The sequence below is a fragment of the Tachypleus tridentatus genome, chromosome 10, assembly GCF_004210375.1.
Source record: "Tachypleus tridentatus isolate NWPU-2018 chromosome 10, ASM421037v1, whole genome shotgun sequence".
Lineage (NCBI taxonomy): Eukaryota > Metazoa > Arthropoda > Merostomata > Xiphosura > Limulidae > Tachypleus > Tachypleus tridentatus.
In genome coordinates, this window is record NC_134834.1 from 61961014 (window position 1) to 61983256 (window position 22243).

The 22243-nt window shown below is 34.4% G+C and overlaps 1 protein-coding gene across 2 annotated transcripts; it reads right to left on the bottom strand.

Moving 5' to 3' along the window:
• Positions 1-1169: 1169 nt before the first annotated feature.
• On the bottom strand, positions 1170-10166 carry LOC143229411 (inositol-3-phosphate synthase 1-A-like). Of its 2 annotated transcripts, XM_076461724.1 has the most exons (6): positions 10073-10114; positions 8893-8924; positions 4608-4733; positions 3517-4212; positions 2733-3056; positions 1170-2329 (listed from the first exon to the last, which is right to left on the bottom strand). In XM_076461724.1, exons 3-6 carry the CDS (start codon positions 4716-4718, stop codon positions 1832-1834), a joined length of 1629 nt encoding a protein of 542 aa, XP_076317839.1. In that variant the 5' UTR covers positions 4719-4733; positions 8893-8924; positions 10073-10114; the 3' UTR covers positions 1170-1831. The 2 variants fall into 2 exon arrangements, with proteins under 2 accessions (XP_076317839.1, XP_076317838.1); XM_076461723.1 differs by lacking the exon at positions 8893-8924 and having other exon boundaries at positions 10073-10166.
• Between the last annotated feature and the right edge of the window lie 12077 nt (positions 10167-22243).

The following is a 22243-nucleotide window of genomic DNA, read 5'->3' on the forward strand; positions in this document are numbered from 1 at the left end:
TCCCCCAGTACGACAGCGGTAAATCTAAAGGTTTATAACGATAAAAACTGTGTTTTTGTACATTGTGAACACAGCACAGATAGCTCATTGTTTAACTGAAAGTTTCTCCCCCTTCGTGGCACAGCGGCATGTTCGCGGACTTACACCACAAAAAACTAGGTTTCAATACAAGAGATGGGCAGAGCACAGATAGTCCATCGTGTGCTTAATTCTAAACAAACAAGCAAAGCTTAACTGAAAACAAAACTGGTCATAAGAATGTATCAATTTTATTTCACATTTAGATTCATATCGCTGTCTTCAATATTATAATTTTTCTTTCCTCAAATACTTTTTTTTTACTTTAACACAATAATTTCTATACACTGCAAAAATTTTCCTCGTTATTGTGTATAAGTTTCCCATCCTCACTCTTATTTCTTATATTGTATACTTATTTTTAATTCCAGCGGCATTGTTTTGTTTTCACTCTCTCTTTTCTTCTTTCCATTTAATATGCACACCTTTACTGATGTCAAGTTTCTTTTCTGTAGTACTCTTTCAATTTTGCTCCTCTGTATATTTCTACTAAGATCACTATTTCTTAATTTTTGGGTAGTTACCAAAAATTCTTACTAACTCGTTCACTACCAATTTTTAATGTACATTTACATTGAGATAGTTATTTTTAGATACAAAATAAGACTAAGCAAAAAGACACATGGTTTAACATTTTGTTACTTTTGTGGATTTTGAAAGTAGTGAAGTTCAGTGATTTTGATGAGGAATATCCTATCTCATTGGTGATAAACACTTTCATGGTAACATATATAACTGTGGCAAAGAGTCCTGTTATCCTCTTGTTTTATGTCTTATTACTATTGTCTTTCATGAGTAGGGTGTGGCTTAATGGTTACCATACCTTAGTATGGATTCAAAAATCAGTTGTTTGTATCCTGTTACTGCAAAAACAAAACAACAACAAGCACAACTGTGGCAGCATTATAAGAGAAAACAACTACAGAGTTGTGGTAAGCATCTTTCACCTGTTGCTTTTTCTATAATCTGTCACTTTAGGAAAGTTTAGCTCAAATTATCAGAAACAAACAAACAAAAAAATTACCTTTCCATCTTTTCTTACCTTCTTTTCTGCTTATTCTCTTTTAATATCTTAAATAAATAAGCACACCAAGAAGACAAAGTCCTTTATTAATTAAATATACTTAGTTTTACATTGACTATATTCTGAAAACCACTAAATTTAGTTATGACAATTGATCAAGTACAATACAAGAAATGCAATGCAGAAATTGTTGAAATGAGTGAAGTGAAAGATTATATAATTTACCATTTTGAAAAAAAAATTGTTATTAACTAATATTCATAGCAAAAGAAGACAACAAATTTCCTGAATATCTTTGTTCAAAGTAAAAATAATTCCAGTGAAATGTGCAAAAAACATTTTTGTATGAAAGGTGCAGATAAAACAAAAACGTAATTTTCCAGTCAACCTGTCCACTAGCGTGGAACAGTGGTAGGTTCAAGAACTTTGCTTGAAAAACTAACAAACCAAAATGTGTAATAATTAAGGTTAAATGTGGTTAATTATAATTGCATTTCATTTTTCCTATTTAAAAAACAACAAATAAACAATAAATACACAACTTGTGTATTTTTATATTTTTCCTACATGACAACTTAATACCAGTTGATATATTAACATAGTATTTATCCATATTTACAAAACTTCTAAAAAATTATTCAGAAAAAAAAATTCACACTAATTAAGCAGACCAACAGAACAAAAAAAAAACAGCAAGAAAACGAATTTTCATAAATATATTTTAGGTTGTTAATTAAAGTAATTTAATTCTTTGATTTTGCTAAAACCATTATTTTTTCTCAAAGTGTTCAACTTATTGTATAATGGTTCATTCTGGGAACTCTTCCAATCAACAGGATCACTCAGTTTGTTTTCTAAGCCCATGTGGTTCTGGGGAGCTAAACCTAAGCAAGCTCGTAGGATATTTTCAATACATGAGCGCTGTTTAAACAAGGCGTTTACAATGGGGGCATCTCGAGGAACCAGAGGCGCCTTGCAAAGGTAACTTAAGATGGATAAAACACTGTTGAAAGACTGGAAATTGGGAGAGGTTCCCACACGGAAGCTGATCCTCTGGCACAACTCTGTCAAGATAACCAGATCAAGAATAATTGGACTAGCCAGCAAGGAGTCTTCACAAGTATTATGAAGAACAATGGTATTGTGACCTCCCATCATGATTTCTGATATATATTCATCCATGGCACGTTTACTATCACCAACGTATGGCACATACTTTATCACAACCTGAGGGAATAGAGCAATTATTTTCATTTTAATAAAACATATTTCATACCCTCAAGGTGGGTTTTAAGGCAAATTCAGTTTACAATGCTTCAAACAAAATAACATAACAATGAAAATTTTAATTAATTGATATTAAAACTATTTAGGTATAAAATTACCTTGAATAACAAAACTGCTTTTCAAATGTATAAGTAAGTGTATTTTTAACTTTAAAAATCATATAGTGTGTGGTTCTAAGAAAAGACTACATAAGTATATTAAAATTACAAATAGAGTAAGTTACTACAACTTATAATTTTACTAATAAAATTCTGAATTATTTTATGAGTATCAATTCATAATCATAATGATATTTTACATGCTAATTACACAAAATAAATCATTTTGAAGTATATAAATTTACACAGTGGTCAGGTTTATCGCCAGATTCATAGAGAATCCTATTGGTTGCCACAATGTCATCCACAACGTTACTCTTGGAGATTTCCTTGGATCGGAACTGCTTTGGAGCAGAGAGATTTTTTCCATCATTGTTTCCAAGGTGATTATAGCTTACGATAGAAACTGGCTTGATCCCTGCATTCACCAAGAAGTCCACCAATACAGACTTGAGTTTGGTCTGTCCAGATTTGAAGTCATCTCCTCCAATGAAAACTCCATGTTTTTCTGCCAGGTCAATACAACCAGCAACAAAAGTATTTTGAGGCGATCCATTCAAGTATGAGCACTGATTAAGCAGAAAGAGCAGATTTCAGTCTGATGAATAAAGAAATATGTCTTAACTAAAGATTACCCATTCTATAACTTCAACAACCATATTGGTTATTGAAAAATTATGGAAACTTTGTTTAAGACAATCTATCAAGATGTAATGGAGACTTATGCTGCATTTCCAAATTTACACTGCAGGTTAATGAGGCTTGTTCCAAAATAACACATTACCCACATGAAAACTTTTTTAAGCAAGTGTAGAAAGTTTCTGAATATTATCTAATTACATAATCGACCATCTCAGCAACATACATTATTCAAAAGCTTAAAAGATGTGAAAGTAATAAAACCAGTTGCACTCATAATCAAAGTTTTATATATAACTTAGTTCCTCAATAGTTTGAAAACATTTAATGTTACTTAATATAAACCACATCTGTTATTTTGGTAGTAGAAATGCTATATAAAAAACTCACCCCTTCTAAAATACTGGCCACAGCAAACAAAGTAGATGGAGAGATCTCAGAGTTATTCTTGTTGATAGACTTCAAAAGATTATCACCATTGTCATTTAACCCAGGTACAATATCACAGAATCTTTCAGTATTAGCAGTCCACAGGACAATTACCTCATCCACTCTTTCTTTGTTCTTGAAGTCCTGGATGTCTTTCCTAATTTGTTCTATTTGTTCCTTCTTACTTCCACATAAAACATTGTCAGCCCTGGACTCTTGGTTTGATGCGATAAAGTCTTTGTCGTAAATGGAAGGTCGGGGTCGAAGGTTCTCCATGTAAGGCCTTAGCTGCCTTTGTAAATCATAGTCTAACACATGTGCACGTTCCATGGCATCAGCCATGTTAAGAGAAGAGATATCCCAGCCATCGAACACAATGTCGTTTGGATGAACCATTGGTAACAAATCCTTCATTGGAATATAGACGTCTCCCTCCAGAGATGACCCAAGATAGACAGTAGAAGCTTGGGTAAGTGACCCAAAGTAGTTGGATTTCTTAAGACCATCCTTTGTTCTCCATGTAATACCCAATTTGTTGGCTATTGTAGTAGCTGTTACAGTGGTTCCGTTATTACCTCCCCATCCCACTAACATCACACCTAACTTAGGTACTCGTCTCTTGGTACGAAAGGTAAAATTTGTTGTACGAGGGTAAACCTAAAATTAGTTAAAGCAGAGAATAAGTTCCAAAGGTTGCCAAAAATTACTAAAATAAGTAATTGCTAAGTTTTTAGAAGACATATATAATATTTTCCTCTATTTAGCAACACAAGGTCCTTCAGCAGCATAGTAAGTATTCTTTTGGGAATCCTGAATTGAACTATAAATTGTACGTCCATAACTCCGGTATCAATAAAAATACAAGTTCGATTATTTAAGTTTGTCTTTGCTTAATAAAAATTTTAAATCCATTACTCGCAATAACATTTTTTTTTCTTTTTAAAGTTACAATATTTTATTTTAATCTATATCGCATTTAACAAAAATACAGAATTTATAATACCTATTTTTAAGTATACAAAATAATAAATGCTCATAAGTTTTAGACTCACCTTATAAACCCCGTTTTCAGTCCTGACGTTTGTCGTTTGATAGGAATAATCGGCTTCGATTAGACCATCAGTGTAGGATACTCTTGGACTCTGAATTTGAATATCAGCCATTTTATGTTTCTTTTTCTGGAAAGTGTTTTGAAATGCTTATTAGAGAGTTAACTTAATATATTTCCGAGAATAACAACTCAGAACTAATTGTAATATATATCACCATAAGAAAGTACGAGCCACACCTCGAGTCTCGAAAAACTACTTCTAACAAATTTCTAAAATCTGAAATTGGCAGCAAACCAGCTTTACGGCAGCGATAATCTCTGTGTTACTTCTACTTACTATTTCTACAATTTAATATATTTCACCGATTTTCCATTACGCATGATTAGCACTTTTAGTTCGGGAGACTGACAATTTGTTTCTATGGTAACGTTTATAAGCATTCAGCTGCTTTGTAGAGTTTACTGTAGAAATCGAAGACGATCCAGTTCAAGTTGGTTTCAAGACGTACAGAAACAAAGCAAGCCAGATGCAACAGCCAGTGCGTTTAATAATAATGTGGAATTCTTTATAGTTGTCAGAAGTAGGCTTATTACATGAACACTACGTTCTTTATTTCATTTTTTAATTAGTTTCAAGAAGAATAAAGGTATGTAATAATATTTTAACCACACCATCTCCGTCACATCCATTGCCAACGATACGTTTCGATCAAAACACAACATATCAGACCATCAAGGATACAAAGCAAGATATTGATCAAAATACTATTTATACAAGCTTTTTGTTACAATAACAATTATTATACTGTGAATGCCTCTTCCATAATAAGGGCCTGGCATGGCCAGGTGGTCAAGGCACTCGACCTTGATCCGTGGACACGGGTTCCAAACCCCGTCGCACCAAACATACTCGCCCTTTCAGGCGTGGGGGTATTATAATGTGACGATCAATCTCACTATTTGTTGGTAAAAGAGTAGGCCAAGAGTTGGCGTTAAATGATGATGACTAGCTGTCTTCCCTCTAGTCTTCCACTGTTAAATTAGGAAAGGCTAGCGCAGATAGTCCTCGTATTGCTTTGCGCGAAATTCAAACCAAATCTGTGCTGGGGAAAATTACTATAATTTTTAACACTTCAATCCTTATTCAGCTTCTTAGGGCTTTTTAGGAAAAATAATAATGTATAATAGTAAGTTTGCCAAACAATGTTCGCAATATCTATTGCCGACTGCGCATTTTACTCAATAGAATTCATCAGGCCAGCTGGACACAGTATCGAAGGAAATAAAATAATTCTTTCTTGTTTAGATGGACTGGATTTTAAATTATTTTTAACTGATAATTTAAAAGTTCATTTTGTTGAATTTCGCGCAAGGCTACTCGAGGGCTATCTGCGCCAGCCGTCCCTAATTTAGCAGTTAAAACTAGATGGAAGGCAGCTTGTCATCACCACCCACCGCCAACTCTTGGGCTACTCTTTTACTAACAAACAATGGGATATACTGTCACATTATAACGCCGCCACGGCTGAAAAGGCGAGCATGTTTAGTGCGACGGGAATTCGAACCCGCGATCCTCAGATTATGAGTTAGCACTTGGTTACGTGACTAAGTTTGATTGCGGTAACTGTTCTTTCATGAAAAAACATGACGATAAATGACTTGATTAACATTACTGAACATGTTAGCTCCCAAATGGCACAACGGTATGTCTGTGGACTTACAACGCTAGAAACTGAGTTTCGATATCCATGATGGGCAAAGCACAGATAGCCCATTGTACAACTTTGTGCTTAACTAGAAACAAACAGAATATGTTAATTAATCAATTACCTTTTAAAAGAGTTTCATGCAACATATGCAAGGCCTGTTACTCTATATATGCGTGTATGTTTTCAAGTGCTGGTTCTTGACAGTTAATATTAACACAAGGGCCCCGGCATGGCCAGGTGGGTAGGGCTCTCGACTCCTAATCAGAGGATCGCGGGTTCGATTCCCCATTATACTAGACATGCTTGCTCATTTAGCCATGGGGGCGTTAAAATGTTACGAGCAATTCCATTATTTTTCGGTAAAAGAGCAGCCCAAGAGTTGGCGGTGGATGGTGATGAATAGGTGCTTTCCTTTTAGTCTTACAATGGTAAATTAGGATAGCTAGTGAAGGCAGCTCTCCTGTAGCTTTGCGCGAAACTCTAAAATAAAAAAATTAACTCCAGGCTTGACTTTGAATGCTGGCGTAAGCAAATATCATACACAAACTTTATTCTCTCAAGCATAATAATCAACGTTGCTGGAATATTCACATATCGTAAGAGATTATAACATGTTTTACATTGTTCGGTTAACATGAATACTTACCGATGAATACACACGCATTAACCAGTTATTTTGCGATACAACATTACTTAACATAAAATACACACATTCTACAAATATTCTGGTCAATGCGCTATTTATTATAGAAGCAATTAAATATGCACATTTCCTAAATAAACACACTTACTGTAAAACATATACAATTGTATAAATATTACATATAACAGTGTTTGTTCTAGGGCAAAGTCACATTGGGCTATTCAGCGTGGGGACTAGAAACCCGAGTTTCAGAGATGTAAGTCCGTAAACTTATCATTATCCTACCGGGTGGACCAACATGTTAAATTGTACCAAGTGGTTAAAAAAAACCAAAACAATTCACTATAGCTGTTATGTTCAGTGTTTGTACTCAACATATAAATTGTTTAAATTATTTTATAAATGCCAAAAGGAAGGCAACGTAAGCCAGAAAAGTATGAACTTGTATGCTTACTTCCGTCCATTTGTCATCCAGCCTATGCTGGATTGAACAGGTTCTCTACGGACTGTTTGTTACTAACCAGTTCTAAATCATCCCATATATTTCGTGTTAGTATTGAACGTTGTAAAGTTATAAACCATGTGTCTTGTCGAATCCCACGTGGCTGACAACGATGTCTTTGTCTGTTTCAGTGCAAAACTATCTGCACTTTGTTCGCCACGGAGATTTGAAGCATGGATTTTAACGCTTCACTTCTGTAAACTTACCGCTGATCCACTAGAGATCAATTGTAATAAGAGAGGAATGTGACAATATTGTCACTAATTTACTTAATGCAATTATCTATACAGATAGTTTATATTTTTTATGTGATGGAAGTATACGTTTAAACGGTTACTCAAAAATAGAAATGTTAAAACGTATTGATGCTACAAATGCTTTTTCATAACCTAAAGAAAATATTTTATATTTGCAAAAAAAAAAAAAAACAACAACAGCAAATTGGATTAAAAATTTTCCAACATAGAGATGTGAGATAAAAAGTTTGTTCGTTGATTGTTGTTTAAGCCCGGCATGGTTAAGCTTGTTAAGGCGTGCGACTCGTAATCTGAGGGTCGACGGTTCGGATCCCCGTCGTGCTAAACATGCTCGCCCTTTCAGCCGTGGGGGGGACGTTATAATGGGACGGTCAATCCCATTATTCGTTGGTAAAAGAGTAGCCCAAGAGTTGGCTGTGGGTGGTGTATTCCCAGTGTATTCCCTCTAGTCTTACACTGCTAAATTAGGGACTGCTAGCACAGATAGCCCTCGAGTAGCTTTGTGCGAAATTAAAACAAAACAAACAAAACATCGTTGTCGTTTTGGCACAAAGCTACACAACGTGCTACGAATGCTTTAACGTTCAAGAGTAATCGATTCCTGGATTTCACCCATCGCGTGAAATATGAAAAGACAATCAAGTTATGCAAGAAGGCAAACTCTGTAAAGGTTTAATGCAATAGAAAAATCATGGAATATCTAACCTTATTTTGTTCTGCAACTAATATAAGCACATGTAAATATCAACATTAATTTCAACGTCCCCCCCCCCAAGTTTCATTGTATTTAGGCCTCAACTAGTTCAAAACAAGCCCAAATTGCCACTTTTTAACTGCCACTTTTTTTTAGGGGGAGTATTCCCCAAGTTTTTACCTTTCTTCCCAGGTGCACTTATGGACGGTTTGATTTGTCTTCCTACTTTCTTTTTAAGCTGCTTACGTGACCTCATGGTAAAATAAACTCAACCTTTGTAAACAATACTACGTAAAAAGTAGAACCGTATTACTATAAAAAAGTTAAAAATTTACGAACTTTGAAAAATTAGAAACAGTAAAACATTTTCGCTATTAGGTGTGAATTATTAGCTTGTTTTTTTTGCTCATTTCTATGGGATATTATGTAAACGATTCTTAAAAACAAACAATTTATAATACGTTTTTCTTTGTTTACTCACAAAGTGTTTCCACCATCTTGTGTATGCTATACCTACAAATAAACAATATAAATTAATTAGCTTTTAAACACACGCTTATCCCTAAACATCAAAGCAACACTTGGCTAAACTCTGTCCTCTGTTACGAAGTCTATTTCACCGACCTTACGTCATCCTCCGAAACCTTCGTTATTAACGTTGCTACTTATAATACTTGTGTATAGAGAAAACTTCAATAATGATCAAAACGAGAACCGAGTTTAAGGTAACTGTTTCATTGCCACGAATACTGCATCCTATTTTCGTTCTACACAAACAATTTTTATTGCTTGTTTTGAATTTCGCACAAAACTACTCGAGGGCTATCTGCGCTAGCCGTCCCTAATTTAGCGGTGAAAGACTAGAGGAAAGGCAGCTAGTCATCACCACCCACCGCCAACTCTTGGACTACTCTTTTACCAACGAATAGTGGGATTCACCGTAATATTATAACGCCCGTATAGCTGAAAGGGCGAATATGTTTGGTGTAATGGGGATTCGAATTCGCGACCCTCGAATTACGAGTCGAGTACTTTAACTATTTAGCCATGCGGGGCCTAAGCCATCTTGGCAATTCTCCAGTTGAAGACATACATACGATAAAAAAAACCAAAAACAAGTAGGTATTTACGTGATTTAGTATTTTGCTAGTTTTCACTTCTTAACGTCATTTTACCAATTAATTCGTTATGAAAAGAGCGGAAAATACAACGCTAAAAACCAGGTTTCGATACCCGTGGTGGGAAGAGCACAGATATCTCATTGAGTAGCTTTGTGCTTAATTCAAAACAAGAAGAGCGGTAAATGTCTAAATATATTTTAATCTACAAAATATATACAAAAATATATTCACATTATCAGTTTTATCACTTGGTTATTCTTTTCCATTTTTATTCAGAATTAAAACTAATGGGCAAGATTTTCGGTTAGAGTTGATAAAATATTAAAATAACAAATGCTGTAATAATTTAATTTGTAACGCATCTGGCCAACATCGCGACGATGGGTTTCAACATTGTATGTAACTTCCACCCAAGGTAGCTCACAATGAATGTGTGACTAATACCGGGACATAAATATCGTTATATAAATGTAACAGAACTGGTTGTGGATGTAAAAATTAAAACGTTTAAATCAATAAAATTATTTTGTATATACGAACCTAGTCTTTTCTCCTGTTGCTACAATCAAGAATCTCTAGCTAAAAACACACGTGGCTTAGCACGTGATCATTGCATGGTGATAGCGCGACGTTGTACGTCACCAGCGCATGCTCGGTTAAAGTATCCGAGTGCAGCAGATTCTTGTAGCTAACAATCGATTGTTCGTAAAAGCAAATTTCAGCGTGAACTTCGCAATTTTGGATAATTTTTGCATGTGAACACGGTAATCTATGTGAATGTCTAGGATATTCTTGAGTTCTTTTAGATACTCTAAAGCTTTTACGAATAAAATATAGAAATATGCGTGAAATTATTATACCTCTCTTCCCCTATATTTGTTTTTTTTTTTTATTTTCAAATAGTTAAATACATATTTAAAAGCACATTGTATAATAATATACATACACAGATTGGTTTGTTTGTTTTGAATTTCGCGCAAAGCCACACGAGGGCTATCTGCACTAGCCGTCCCTAATTTAGCAGTGTAAGATTAGAGGGAAGGCAGCTAGTCATCACCACCCACCGCCAACTATTGGGCTACTCTTTTACCAACGAATAGTGGGATTGACCAGAACATTATAACGCCCCCACAGCTGAGAGGGCGAGCATGTTTGGCGCGACGGCGATGCGAACCCGCGACCCTCGGATTACAAGTCGCACGCCTTAACACGCTTGGCCATGCCGGGCCAGGCAATTATTAAAACAGATCTATCGACTGTTTCAAATTTGGGTACTATCGACTGTTTCAAGCCTGGGTACTGGGGGGGGGGAGCAGTTATTAAAACTTAATTAACAGGGTGACGATACTGTATATTGAATAACTTTCCAGACAAACTTTGTTTGAGATGGGGCTCTGAGGTATGATAGATCCCCAAATAATTTTCATTATATAATGCACTCCTCATTTTCGTGTATGTTGACGTTGTCAGTACTTCCCTGTTCCCAATTTCACTTTTACATAGTTTAAATAAGTTTGAAAAAGCTTTATATGTACGCACACACGTTACAAATTTTCAGGTTATTTTTTTATATATCTTATTGTAGTTTATTATCTGTTTTTCTTTCACTGTAAACTCCACATATAATATGTGCTAACTTAACACACAGTTTCTATGGTAACAGCAGGGAAGTATACCCAATCGGAAACTTCTAGAGATGGAGGAAAGATAGCATTATGTACTGTGACAGGAAATGACCATTCTAGAATAATTAAGAGACCGTTACGTATGCTTCTACAGATAAATGAAGCCATTAACTGCAAATAACACTCTCAGCAGGGCTCTAGATATAAAGATAGCTTTTTTAACGATCTGAGAACTTCGTTAACTTGTTTATGTATGTCACGTAAAGTTCCAGAAAATATCAAACGTCCAGTTTCAATGACACCGTGTATCTAGACAAACCAATGTTTAGTCTGTGTTGGTAGGTTTCAAAGTGAGTGCAAGGATAAACCCAATTTTTATTGTGAGTTACAAGTACCCTGGAAACAATAAGAATCTGACAACTGAGCAGTATTGTCAGTTTCTATCCACCCATAACTCACCTTCATTCAAATAAGTATCTTTAATTATTCGTGTAGTTAGTGTCCTCCTTGTAAGTCAATGTAGGAACGTGCTAAATTTGCACTGACAAAGGTTACATACTACAACGCTTGTTCTACAAGCTTATAGTTGCGTTGCCCTGCTTCTGTGTCATGCTCCCATGAAGTAGGGTCAAATTCATTGAAAGACGTGATGCAGAGTCTTTTGGAAATTAACATGGATTGAGGTTTATCTTTCTGAATATGTTTCATAGGAATTGATATTGAAATAGGTAATTTAAGAATTGTGGGATATCTGGGATACCTTGTCTGACTTAACAGTGTGGTGCTGTGTCATTCTTGATCCTGTGTGAACGTGATCCTGCAGTAAGTTGGAGACACGCAGTTTACATTTAAATGTATATATTAATTTCGTTTTCTGCATATATATATATGAACCACTTTTTATGAATACTTGAAACATTTCTTAATGTATCTTAATAACACAGGCTAAATTATCAGGTTACATTTTGTACCATAACCAGAGTTTATTTCCGATATGTTTCTTTTTCAAATTTACCCTCTGGTGCTGTAAAGTTTATAAACGCTATTATCAGGAACGAGTGATTTCTGAGGTCATGTACTGCACACAAACATGTCAAGAAAAAGGTAGCAACACTGTTGCTACTGTTGAACAACACTGTTGTTCCATGGTGCATTACATATCAATTGATAAGGAGACAGTGATAATGGCCCGGCATGGCCAAGAGTGCGACTCGTAATCTGAGGGTCGCGGGTTCGCATACCCGTCGCGCCAAACATGCGCGCCCTTTCAGCCGTGGGGGCGATATAATGTGACGGTTAATCCCACTATTCGTTGGTAAAAGAGTAGTCCAAGAGTTGGTGGTGGGTGGTGATGACTAGCTGCCTTCCCTCTAGTCTTACACTGCTAAATTAGGGACGGCTAGCACAGATAGCCCTCGAGTAGCTTTGTGCGAAATTCAAAAACAAAACAAACAAAGAGACAGTGATAATACTGAACGTGCAAGTGGTATGAACATATTTTATCGTAGAATGCAGTCCAGTATGGTGTCGCCATCTGCTGATATAATGTAATTGGTGGAATAACCATAGCGTTTTCTGTCTATAATGCAGGCTACACTTTCTCGAACAGTTTATGAAATGCTGGATATGTAAGACTGTCTAGTGTACGGTTTTTATTTAGTTCATTTTGTGACTTAATATTTAATGATTATTTAGTTTTAAGACAGGAATCTTGAAGATGGATTGTTTTAAATGGATTAGTTACGACATATTTCGTCAAGCAACCATGCTCTCTTTGCAATTATATTGTTCTCTGGGTTTTGCTAATGTTGTAGACATTACGTTACTCGGTATTTTGCTCCTTGCCTTAACTGAGTGTTGTTACATTATAGCACCGTTCGTATTGTTTGTTGAAAATTCAAGGCCTTAGTAAACAACATATATATATAGGTGATCGCGAACACAAGTTAAGTAGAAAGCAAAGTGAAGTTAAGTGAGGGATAATAAGACAGATCTAGACTTGGGGATTTGGCAGTTCAGTCATATTGAATGATTTATAAAAAAAGTAGAGAAGTAAGTAACATTCAGTCAGAAAAAAGACAGAAAGCGTGAAGTTAGCCAGCGTAGGAGTGATTTGCCATAATGGGTGATACTTTAAAGCAAGTTTCATTGCTTAATAACGATTAGGAGAATATGTCTTGTAAGAGAGTGTTCTAAAATAATTAAGCTCGTCTTTGTGAACTTTGACGAAAAGGAGCCAATTACTTAAGGATCAGGATACAATTGTGATAAACCACAGGGGAACATAAGTGAATTATTCTCTGATAAAAGAAGATAAAAATAATTATTCTTGTCTGTTCGTTTGTTTTGGAATTTCGCACAAAGCTACTCGAGGGCTATCTGTGCTAGCCGTCCCTAATTTAGCAGTGTAAGACTAGAGGGAAGGCAGCTAGTCATCACCACCCACCTCCAACTCTTGGGCTACTCTTTTACCAACGAATAGTGGGATTGACCGTCACATTATAACGCCCTGCGGCTGAAAGGGCGAGCATGTTTGGTGCAACGGGGATGCGAACCCGCGACCCTCAGATTACGAGTCGCACGCCTTAACGCGCTTGGCCATATTTTTTGTCAATGGGATACTAAAGTAAATGAATAAGTCTGACTGGGCTTTTAACAAGAAAAGATAATTATTTAGTTTTAGATAAAACTATGATAATCTATAGTGTAAAGATTTTTCGTACATACCTTTGACTTGTTTTGAATATACTATTTTAAAAGAAGTGCATTGTGTATTGTCCGTTTATTGTTCCACTTTATCGCCAACAAATCAAAGGCACCTACGTTAGAATAATCTCAGTCCATATGTACATAACAACTTGACATGAAATATTTAAAAAAATAATCTTTATTCTTTAAATTAAATACCGGAAAAAGACACATGAATATGTGATTCTTTCAGAATTTTATATTCGCTTTACATAAATTCATTAAAATATTTACTGGCTTACTTTGTTTTTTAAGGAAGATCTGATATGTAATTTATATAAATTCGTTCTATACCTTAAATTATCTGTTTCGTTTCAACAACATAAAATTCACCGCAGTTTGCACATTTTAAATAATATCTTATATTTGTAAAATTACATTTGAATGAAATATTAGAAACGAAATATTTTTCTTCTTCTTTATATATTTTTGGCATCACTAAATATATATAGACAGAGGTAAGAAGGCAGAACTTGAGTAAAGCTGGTTGGAATTGTGCAAGGTAAACATTATTACTAGGAATCACAAAAATAACAAAAAGTAAGAAAATAATCAGGTCTATTGTTGTAACCGGATAAAATGTAACTAAAATAAAATTTTAATCAAAAGAAATATGACAAAGTAATACAAAAGTAGGAAAAGTACTTTTGATAACTTTAAACTATTTTTAGTATATTTTAATGCGTTTATTTTACATAAGGGTTGTATCTTATATTTATACGCTATGAGAAATTTGTATTTAAAACGGCTCCTTTGGGTTGAAAAAAAATATTTCACGTAGAGGAGCGAACAACGTTTCGACCTTTTTCGGTCATCGTCAGGTTCACAAAGAAAGAAAGGTAACTGACCGGAAGCTGACCACATGTTTGAAAGGAGTTGTGTAACTGAGTTTCGAAATGTAGAGGGCGGTGTTAGATGTTTGAATATATAATTTTATATTATTTATTATATTATTTTTAATATAGGTATAAAGGTGTTCCTTTGTATTGATTTATTTTGGGTTTAAGTTGTATAAGTAAGGCTTCTTTAATTTTGCGTTTGTTTATGTTTGTCTCTTTATTTAGTATTTGAGTGTTTTCTATGGTTATGTTGTGCTTATTTGATTTGCAGTGTTCGAAAACGTGTGAAGGTGACATTTCATGTTCTTTGAATCTGGTTTCCGTTTTTCTACTTGTTTCTTCAATATAGTAGTCGTGGCAATTATCACATTGTATTTTATAAATAATGTTGGTGTGATGTTTGACAGTGTAGTTTTAAATAGTATAGACCTCAGTTTTATGCCTGGTTTTTGAACAAATTTGGTATTAACTGGAATGTCATATTTTGTTAGTAGTTTTTTGCCAAATGTTGGTTATTTGTCTGCTGATGTCAGGAATATATGGTATGCAGCAGTATATGGTTTCGTGATTTTTTGATTCGTGAGATATATTTACTTTTGTTGGTTAATTTTGCTTTCTGTCTAGGTGTGTGCGTATAATGTTTTCTACGGTTTGTGGAGGAAACTTATTAATGTTGATGAAGTATTGTTTTATTTTGTCTTATTCATCGTTAATTTTATCTGGTGAACATAGTTATATGGCTGTGTTTATTTGGTTTCTTAGTATGTTGAGTTTTTGTTTTGTTTCATGTGCTGAGTCCCAAGGAACATATAGTGCAGTATGGGTGATTTTTCGGTGGATTTCTGTTTTAAATTGTGTGTCGGTTCTTGTAATTTTGAGGTTAAGAAATGGTATTTGATTGCTTTCTTCCTGTTTACATGTAAAGTTAATGTTGGGATGTATAGAGTTAATGTGATTGAAAAAATTAAGAGTGTGTTCTGTAGATCTGAATCCCGCAACCGTACCAGTATAGTGGTGGATGTAATGCTGTGTTAATTGTTTGTGTTTCAACTTGTGTCATAAAAATATTGGCTAGAACTGGTGATATTGGGTTGCCCATTTGTTTGTATGTAGTTGTGGTTGTTGAACATGAAGTTTGTCTTTGAATTCTATGAGGGTTGCTAACTGGTTGCTGGGAATGTCTATAGATGGGTTAGGGTCTCGAATATAGAGTTCTAAGGCTATCTTGCAGGCTTCAGTGGTTGGAACTTCTGTAAAGAGAGATATAACATCGAAATTGGCCATTAAGGCTTTATGATTAATGTCCACATATGAATCGTTTAATTACAATCTTGGTAAATACATAGCATGGACATTCTCCAAATATGTAACATCAGCCAACTCATTAATCAAAGACTCTTTAAATTTCAAGTCTAATCTGAATCAACTTAATCAAGAAGCCTTAATGAAGACAAACTCTGCATATAAACTGGAAGACAACATGGTCCATAACAAGCAATAGAAAAATTGAAAGCAAAAGAAGAGACCTTAACTACAAAATAGCACATGACAAAGTTAGCACAACACAGAGATTAAACAAGCAAAAAGTCATGAAAAAAAATAAATGTCCGTACTGCCAGACCATAGAAACAACAAAACATGCTTTCTATGACTGTGCATATGTTAAAGTATATTGGAGGAAAATATCTGATATTTTCCACACGGGCCTGATAAGTTACGCTACAGTTCTCTTTAATACCCCATTACCAGTGAAAACCAACCAGAAATTCTCCTTTTCCTTTTTGTTAAGTGAATTTAAATACCAGATCTAGTCCGCAAGGTGTAAGGCAGTGTATGAAAATGTAAAGGAAACTGTTCCGGTGGTAATGAAAAGAATTAGAGCTAACACAAGAATTAGGCTTAAAATCGATAAACATCGATTATCGGAAATAGAATTTAACAAGAGATGGGCCCGAAAGAGTCGAAAATTATGGAAACAAAAGGCGGATTCATAGATCTGAGATTAAAAAAAAAAATCCACTATGTCGAGGCAAGCATCACACGCTGATTTCAAGTGGACGACGGAGGAGGGAACCACGGCGGACTAGCCAACGCTGGAGGTGCAAACCTGGTTATCAAGTGTGTTTGTGTATTTCACATGTGTAGGTGCTAGGACAAATGGCTCATGGACCGTAAAAATTGTGACTTTGACTAAACATGTGAAGTTGTGTATTGTGTTCCTCAAAAATGCTCAACAAGTAATAAACATACGACAGGAAATCAAGAGGCGACTACGACAAAGAAATTCTACTGTAACAGATGAAAAGGAAACTAAGGTAAGTATTTTCTATAACTTAATTTGTGTTGACTGGGGTTGCGGGATAGGCTGGAGATATGCCCTATCCTCTTTCCACCGTAAGGGTTTAGTTAGAATAGTTAGTGTGTTCTCTAAGCTGAAGGAACGGAAACATGGTCCAGGAGATGGAGTTGGGATGGCTACCCCTAGGGTACGGATCGCATCCGGGGCCTGACGGGTGGCAGACTGTCCTCGGCGGCAGACAGCGCGGAGAACCCTACGTGGTTAGCTGTAGAGTTGGTGGTTCGTCATACTGGCGGGTGTTGGGTACAAGGAAGTGAACCCGGAATTCTCAGGTCAGTGAAGGGAGCCAACTCTTTGAGAAGGGAAAGACCTACAGGGTCAAGTACTGACTTGGAGTATGGCGACCACATGAACTTGATGACCCGGATTAACAATCCGAAGTCGCTCAGCATAGGTAAGAGTTTAAATTCCGAGCAGAAGTCGAATGTAGACTACAGCCGTGTTTCAACGGCAAGGCCAACACGTAAAGTTAAAACGTTTTTGTCATTGGTAAATGTAGTACTTAAAATAAAAATACGTAATAGTTCCCCTAGCACAGGGTTCTGGGTGTCAAAGAGCTATCTTATGCACCCAAGACTCTAGAGTGCTCAGAGCAAACATCTGTGGGAAGATGACGTTGAAAAAATAAGAAACGATAGGTAAATTTTAGGTAGTGTTAAGTAAGCGTGTTGCCCACAGAAACATCGCTCCTCTACGTGAAATATTTTCTCAACCCAAACGAGCCGTTTTTACATAAATATTTCTCTACAAGTGGGTTTTCTCGACATCACAAATTTTATTTAATTCAGGCTATTTATGTTTAGTTGAAAAGTGGTGTATGAACGTTTTTGTTTTAGATTTATCTGAAAAATTACACAAGCAGAAGAAAATAATAAAGGCTTAGTATTTGCATCTGTTGGTGGAAAGTTGTGCGTTTTGGTTAAATATATAATACTCGAGCGGCACCACCTGTAAACTTGAACATTTTACTGATAATATCACATAAAACCTTGAAGTTTGAATATATTTGCAAACTTGTAGGTTTATTTATGTCACTATTTAAATTGCAAAATATTCTCCTCCAATACATCGTAATGATAGAACATTCAAGCATAAATCCAAGGTTAAATGCACTTATAAATAGTTATTTTTACATATAACATTATATAACCTATAATTTTCATTTTTTTTTAATTTTCCCCATTACTACTGGTAACGTCAAAGAAGTTGAATTTAGTAGAACAACTTAACGAATTTTTAAACAAAAACTTTTCTGAAACCTTCATAATATTGCTTAAATTATACTGCTAAAAACAGTGAACTAAAAAATCTGTATTTTATTTCAATATGAGCCCAGTAAGAATAACAAAGAAAAAGTAAATATTTTTATTTCTAAAATAAAAGTGATTTCACAATTTGCGTCCAAGATCCGTATACGACCGCGAGACAATCTAAACATTGGATTAAAGTCCAAAATAAAAAGTTGTACATGTAACTGCACAGGGATCAAAATATGTTATTTCGAAATAAACCTCAGCCAATATTTTTTTCATTTGTCTAGATAATCCAGAGAAACCTCTTCACACACCCATTCCTTTAAGAAACCTTTTTACGTAAGTGCAATGCAACGTTTCATAAAATAATATTTGTTTTTAGTAAAATTTACTAGAAATAAACTGAATGATTTACAAACGTAACTTTTATAAAGTGACATAACCTGTGTATGTCCTGCTGGACTAGCGATATACTTATAATGCTAAAATTCAGGGTTTGATTCGTCTCGGCGGTCGGCGTGGAGATTGTTTGTGTATGTACTAAGAAATCAACAAGAGCATAGAGTATATGGCACAAGGAGCATTACTGGTTAGACATCTGTCCAGCTGGATACAAACCAGCATTGTGTAGAAGTTTGCTGTAAATGAAATAAATATATTCCGAAACGTCCAAGAATTGAATAGTTGCTAGTGAACACGCATGTGCCAAATGTTCATTACTGCTGCCGTCATCTTGTTGTTCATAACTATATTTCAATTCCCGTCGAATGAATCCATTGTAGAGTAACATAGTTTGTTAAAGAACAACAGGCTGTGTAAGCTATGAATAATTAGTTATGTTACGATTTAGGACTTTTATAAATCAATATGATATACAACACGGGTTAAGCATATAATCCGTTTTAGTTTATATTTGATATACAATGTTTATGAAATAAACCACAGTGACGTATACAGTTTAACTATAAGGAAAGCGATTTCATAAAGAGTTAATAGATGGCAGCACTTTTCACATAAATAATCTTTCATTTAAATATCTAAAAGTCAGTTATGTATTTATAAATTCTTTAAAAAAACCTAAAGTGTGTTAAAAACACACATGAATTATGTATTTGATTTTTCACTTTCAAACAAACTATCATTTTATAAAAATCCGAAAACTATATTTGTATTAACCAATGATGTCGAGAAAACCCACTCGTAGAGAAAAATATGTATGTAAAAACGACTCGTTTTTTTGAGAACATTTTTTATATAGAGGAGCGAACAACGTTCTTTGTGAACCTGACGATGACCGAAGAAGGTCGAAACGTTGTTCGCTCCTCTACGTAAAAAAATTTTTCAACCTAAACGAGCCGTTTTTACATATATTCATATTTGTATTAACGTTTTTAACATTCTACTCTATCGGCAAGGATGAATATTGTAAACGGAGATTTAAACAGTATATTAAGTGTGACGTAATAAAGGGGGTGGGGATTTAATTAACTACCGGCACTTGACTCTAGGTGACAGACGTGTTTCCTAAAATTGCGTTAATAGATAGAGTTTTTTGGCCTTGGAAGAATGAAAGCGTGGTAAGATAAATCAGGTTTTAAAGATTCGTTTTAATGGTAGAACATTGAAAAAATAGCCCATTGGATAGCTTTTGGTTTAATAACAATATAAATATTTTCGATCTGTATAATTTCTGAACAATTAGAAACAAAAGTTTCAAGTTTTTACAATTGTTTCAATTAAGAAAATGATAGAGAAAGCTATGTTACGGAAGCGAACTATTGAATATGTAAATATATATAGTTAAATATTGTGTAAATTTAAATTTACACAATAAGTTAAAAGTGTAAGTTAAATTTGTGTAAATTTATTTTGCGTTTTCAATAAAAGCAAAATAAGGTTAGGTTTTTCTTTAAAATAATGTTTGTTTACATCAGTTTGTTAATACTGTGTTAAGACTTGGTAATACATGTTGAAAATAAAATCAATTGACTTTTTTATTTTTTGTGTCTTTCTATAATGATCTTAAACTTCTTTTTATGTCTTCTCATCTATGCATAATCTGGAAAGCACAATTGTAATTGTTTCTGCAGATACATTACATATTTATATAAGAAATTTTACAAACAACAGAAAAGTGAAGAAGATGACATAACCACATCCCTCACAACGCTCTGTTTGTAGTTTGTTATTATTAACCATCCCCCACCGTGGCAAAGTGGTATGTGTGGGGACTCAAACCGCTAAAAACCGGGTTTCAATATTCATGATTGGCAGAGCACAGAGAGCTCATTGTGAAGCTTTGTGCTTAAATCTAAACAAACAAACACTAACCACGAAAGTGGTTCATAACATGGAATGTTAGGAATTGCATAGAACCCTAATAAACGTTTCAGGTAAAAACATCTTAAACAGTAAAGATTCATTTAAAAAAACACTTTAAAACCTTTCTGTTACTGCTATGGCTGTACACATATATAAAACGTACAAAAACATGCATGTTAGATTTATAAAAAAAATAAAATCTGCTCAAAATGGTCCGTTTGTAATTCTGTGTTTCATTAAGAAGCTTAGGTACAGGGTGAAAAGAGAATTACCAATCAATAATAAATGAATGTTAGATAACTGTAGTATCTAGATACTCAGTGCTTTGTACACTATACAATTAACGTTTTCAGGGTGCCAAACCCTATATTATTTATAAACTTAAAACCATATCAGCAGCCAACTAGTTATATTTATTATCATTACATTATTTAAGCTGGTTACTGTATCAAGTAATTCTTTGCCCATAGCTGAGCATTAGAAAAAAGTCAACAACAAGATAAATAACAAATTGAGAATTTAAAAACCTGAAAAAAAAGAGATCGTAAAAAGTAGGCTGACGAAATTGTAGACATTATTTACTCAAACTACAAATCCTTATTTTGGCTTCATGTTGTTACCTACAATTACATTTAAAGGAATCAAAATAGGGATCTCAAGTTTAAGTAAATAATGTCTACAGCATGCCCAACCTTGTTTCCCTACTTTTTACCATCCCTATACGTGGGTTTTTAAATTTACAATTATGTATTTATCTTGTTTCATGATGTTTTTATCAATCAAGTAATGACGGTTGGTTGATTTATTGTTTGGGTTATTGTTTTAACCTCGATTTTTATAAGTTTTAAACTTATCACTGAGTCATAGGGGGCCCAAGATGTTTCAAACCTTCCTTGTTTTTGCAACGTGTTGAAGAAATTGTCTTGTTTGAAAAAAAACAAAAACGTTACGAAGACAAAATAGTGGCTGAACAGATTAACGAAATTCGTACCTTGAATGTAAGTTGTATGAGGTGTGAAAATCGCTTTATTAAAACAAAATAATATTGTGAACTATAGAAACAGGCGAATCTAGGTAATCCCTATAATAGAACTAATATCTTAACTGCAAACCGAAAATTAAAAATAAACAAGCTTTACTTTATGTACAGACTAAAAAAAAAAAAAATCAGTAGAGGCAACACTTCCTCTACTAGTACAGGTAGTTTTCAAATATTATTTCAATTTGTATGTTATGTGAGACTTGCATTTCAGATAGTGTTCCAGACTTTTTGTAGAATGTAGCCGTCTCAGGTGTCTAAGTTTATATTTTGTAGAATGAAGCCGTCTCAGATGTCTAAGTTTATATTATTATTTTTGGGTGTATTTTGTTGAATTTACTTAAGTATTTCATGAAATATGGAAGGAAATTATCTTTGCAATAAGCCATTGAATAATTCTGAATAGGGCTGACATACTCACCAGTCCTATTAGTATAAGTGCTAATTATGTAAACTCTACACAAAAAAAATATGACGCTTATCAGAAGAGATCATTGTTTAAAAAAAATACACCAAACACGAGCCA

Bases quoted from the DNA above. Each gene is read 5' to 3' on its own strand.
- LOC143229411 (XM_076461723.1), bottom strand. From the start codon at position 4,718: ATGGCTGATATTCAAATTCAGAGTCCAAGAGTATCCTACACTGATGGT. The intron at 3,057-3,516 runs GTGAGTTTTTTA...CTGCTTAATCAG, and splicing joins TGGCCAGTATTTTAGAAGGG to TGCTCATACTTGAATGGATC. The intron at 2,330-2,732 runs GTAAATTTATAT...CTATTCCCTCAG, and splicing joins GCGATAAACCTGACCACTGT to GTTGTGATAAAGTATGTGCC.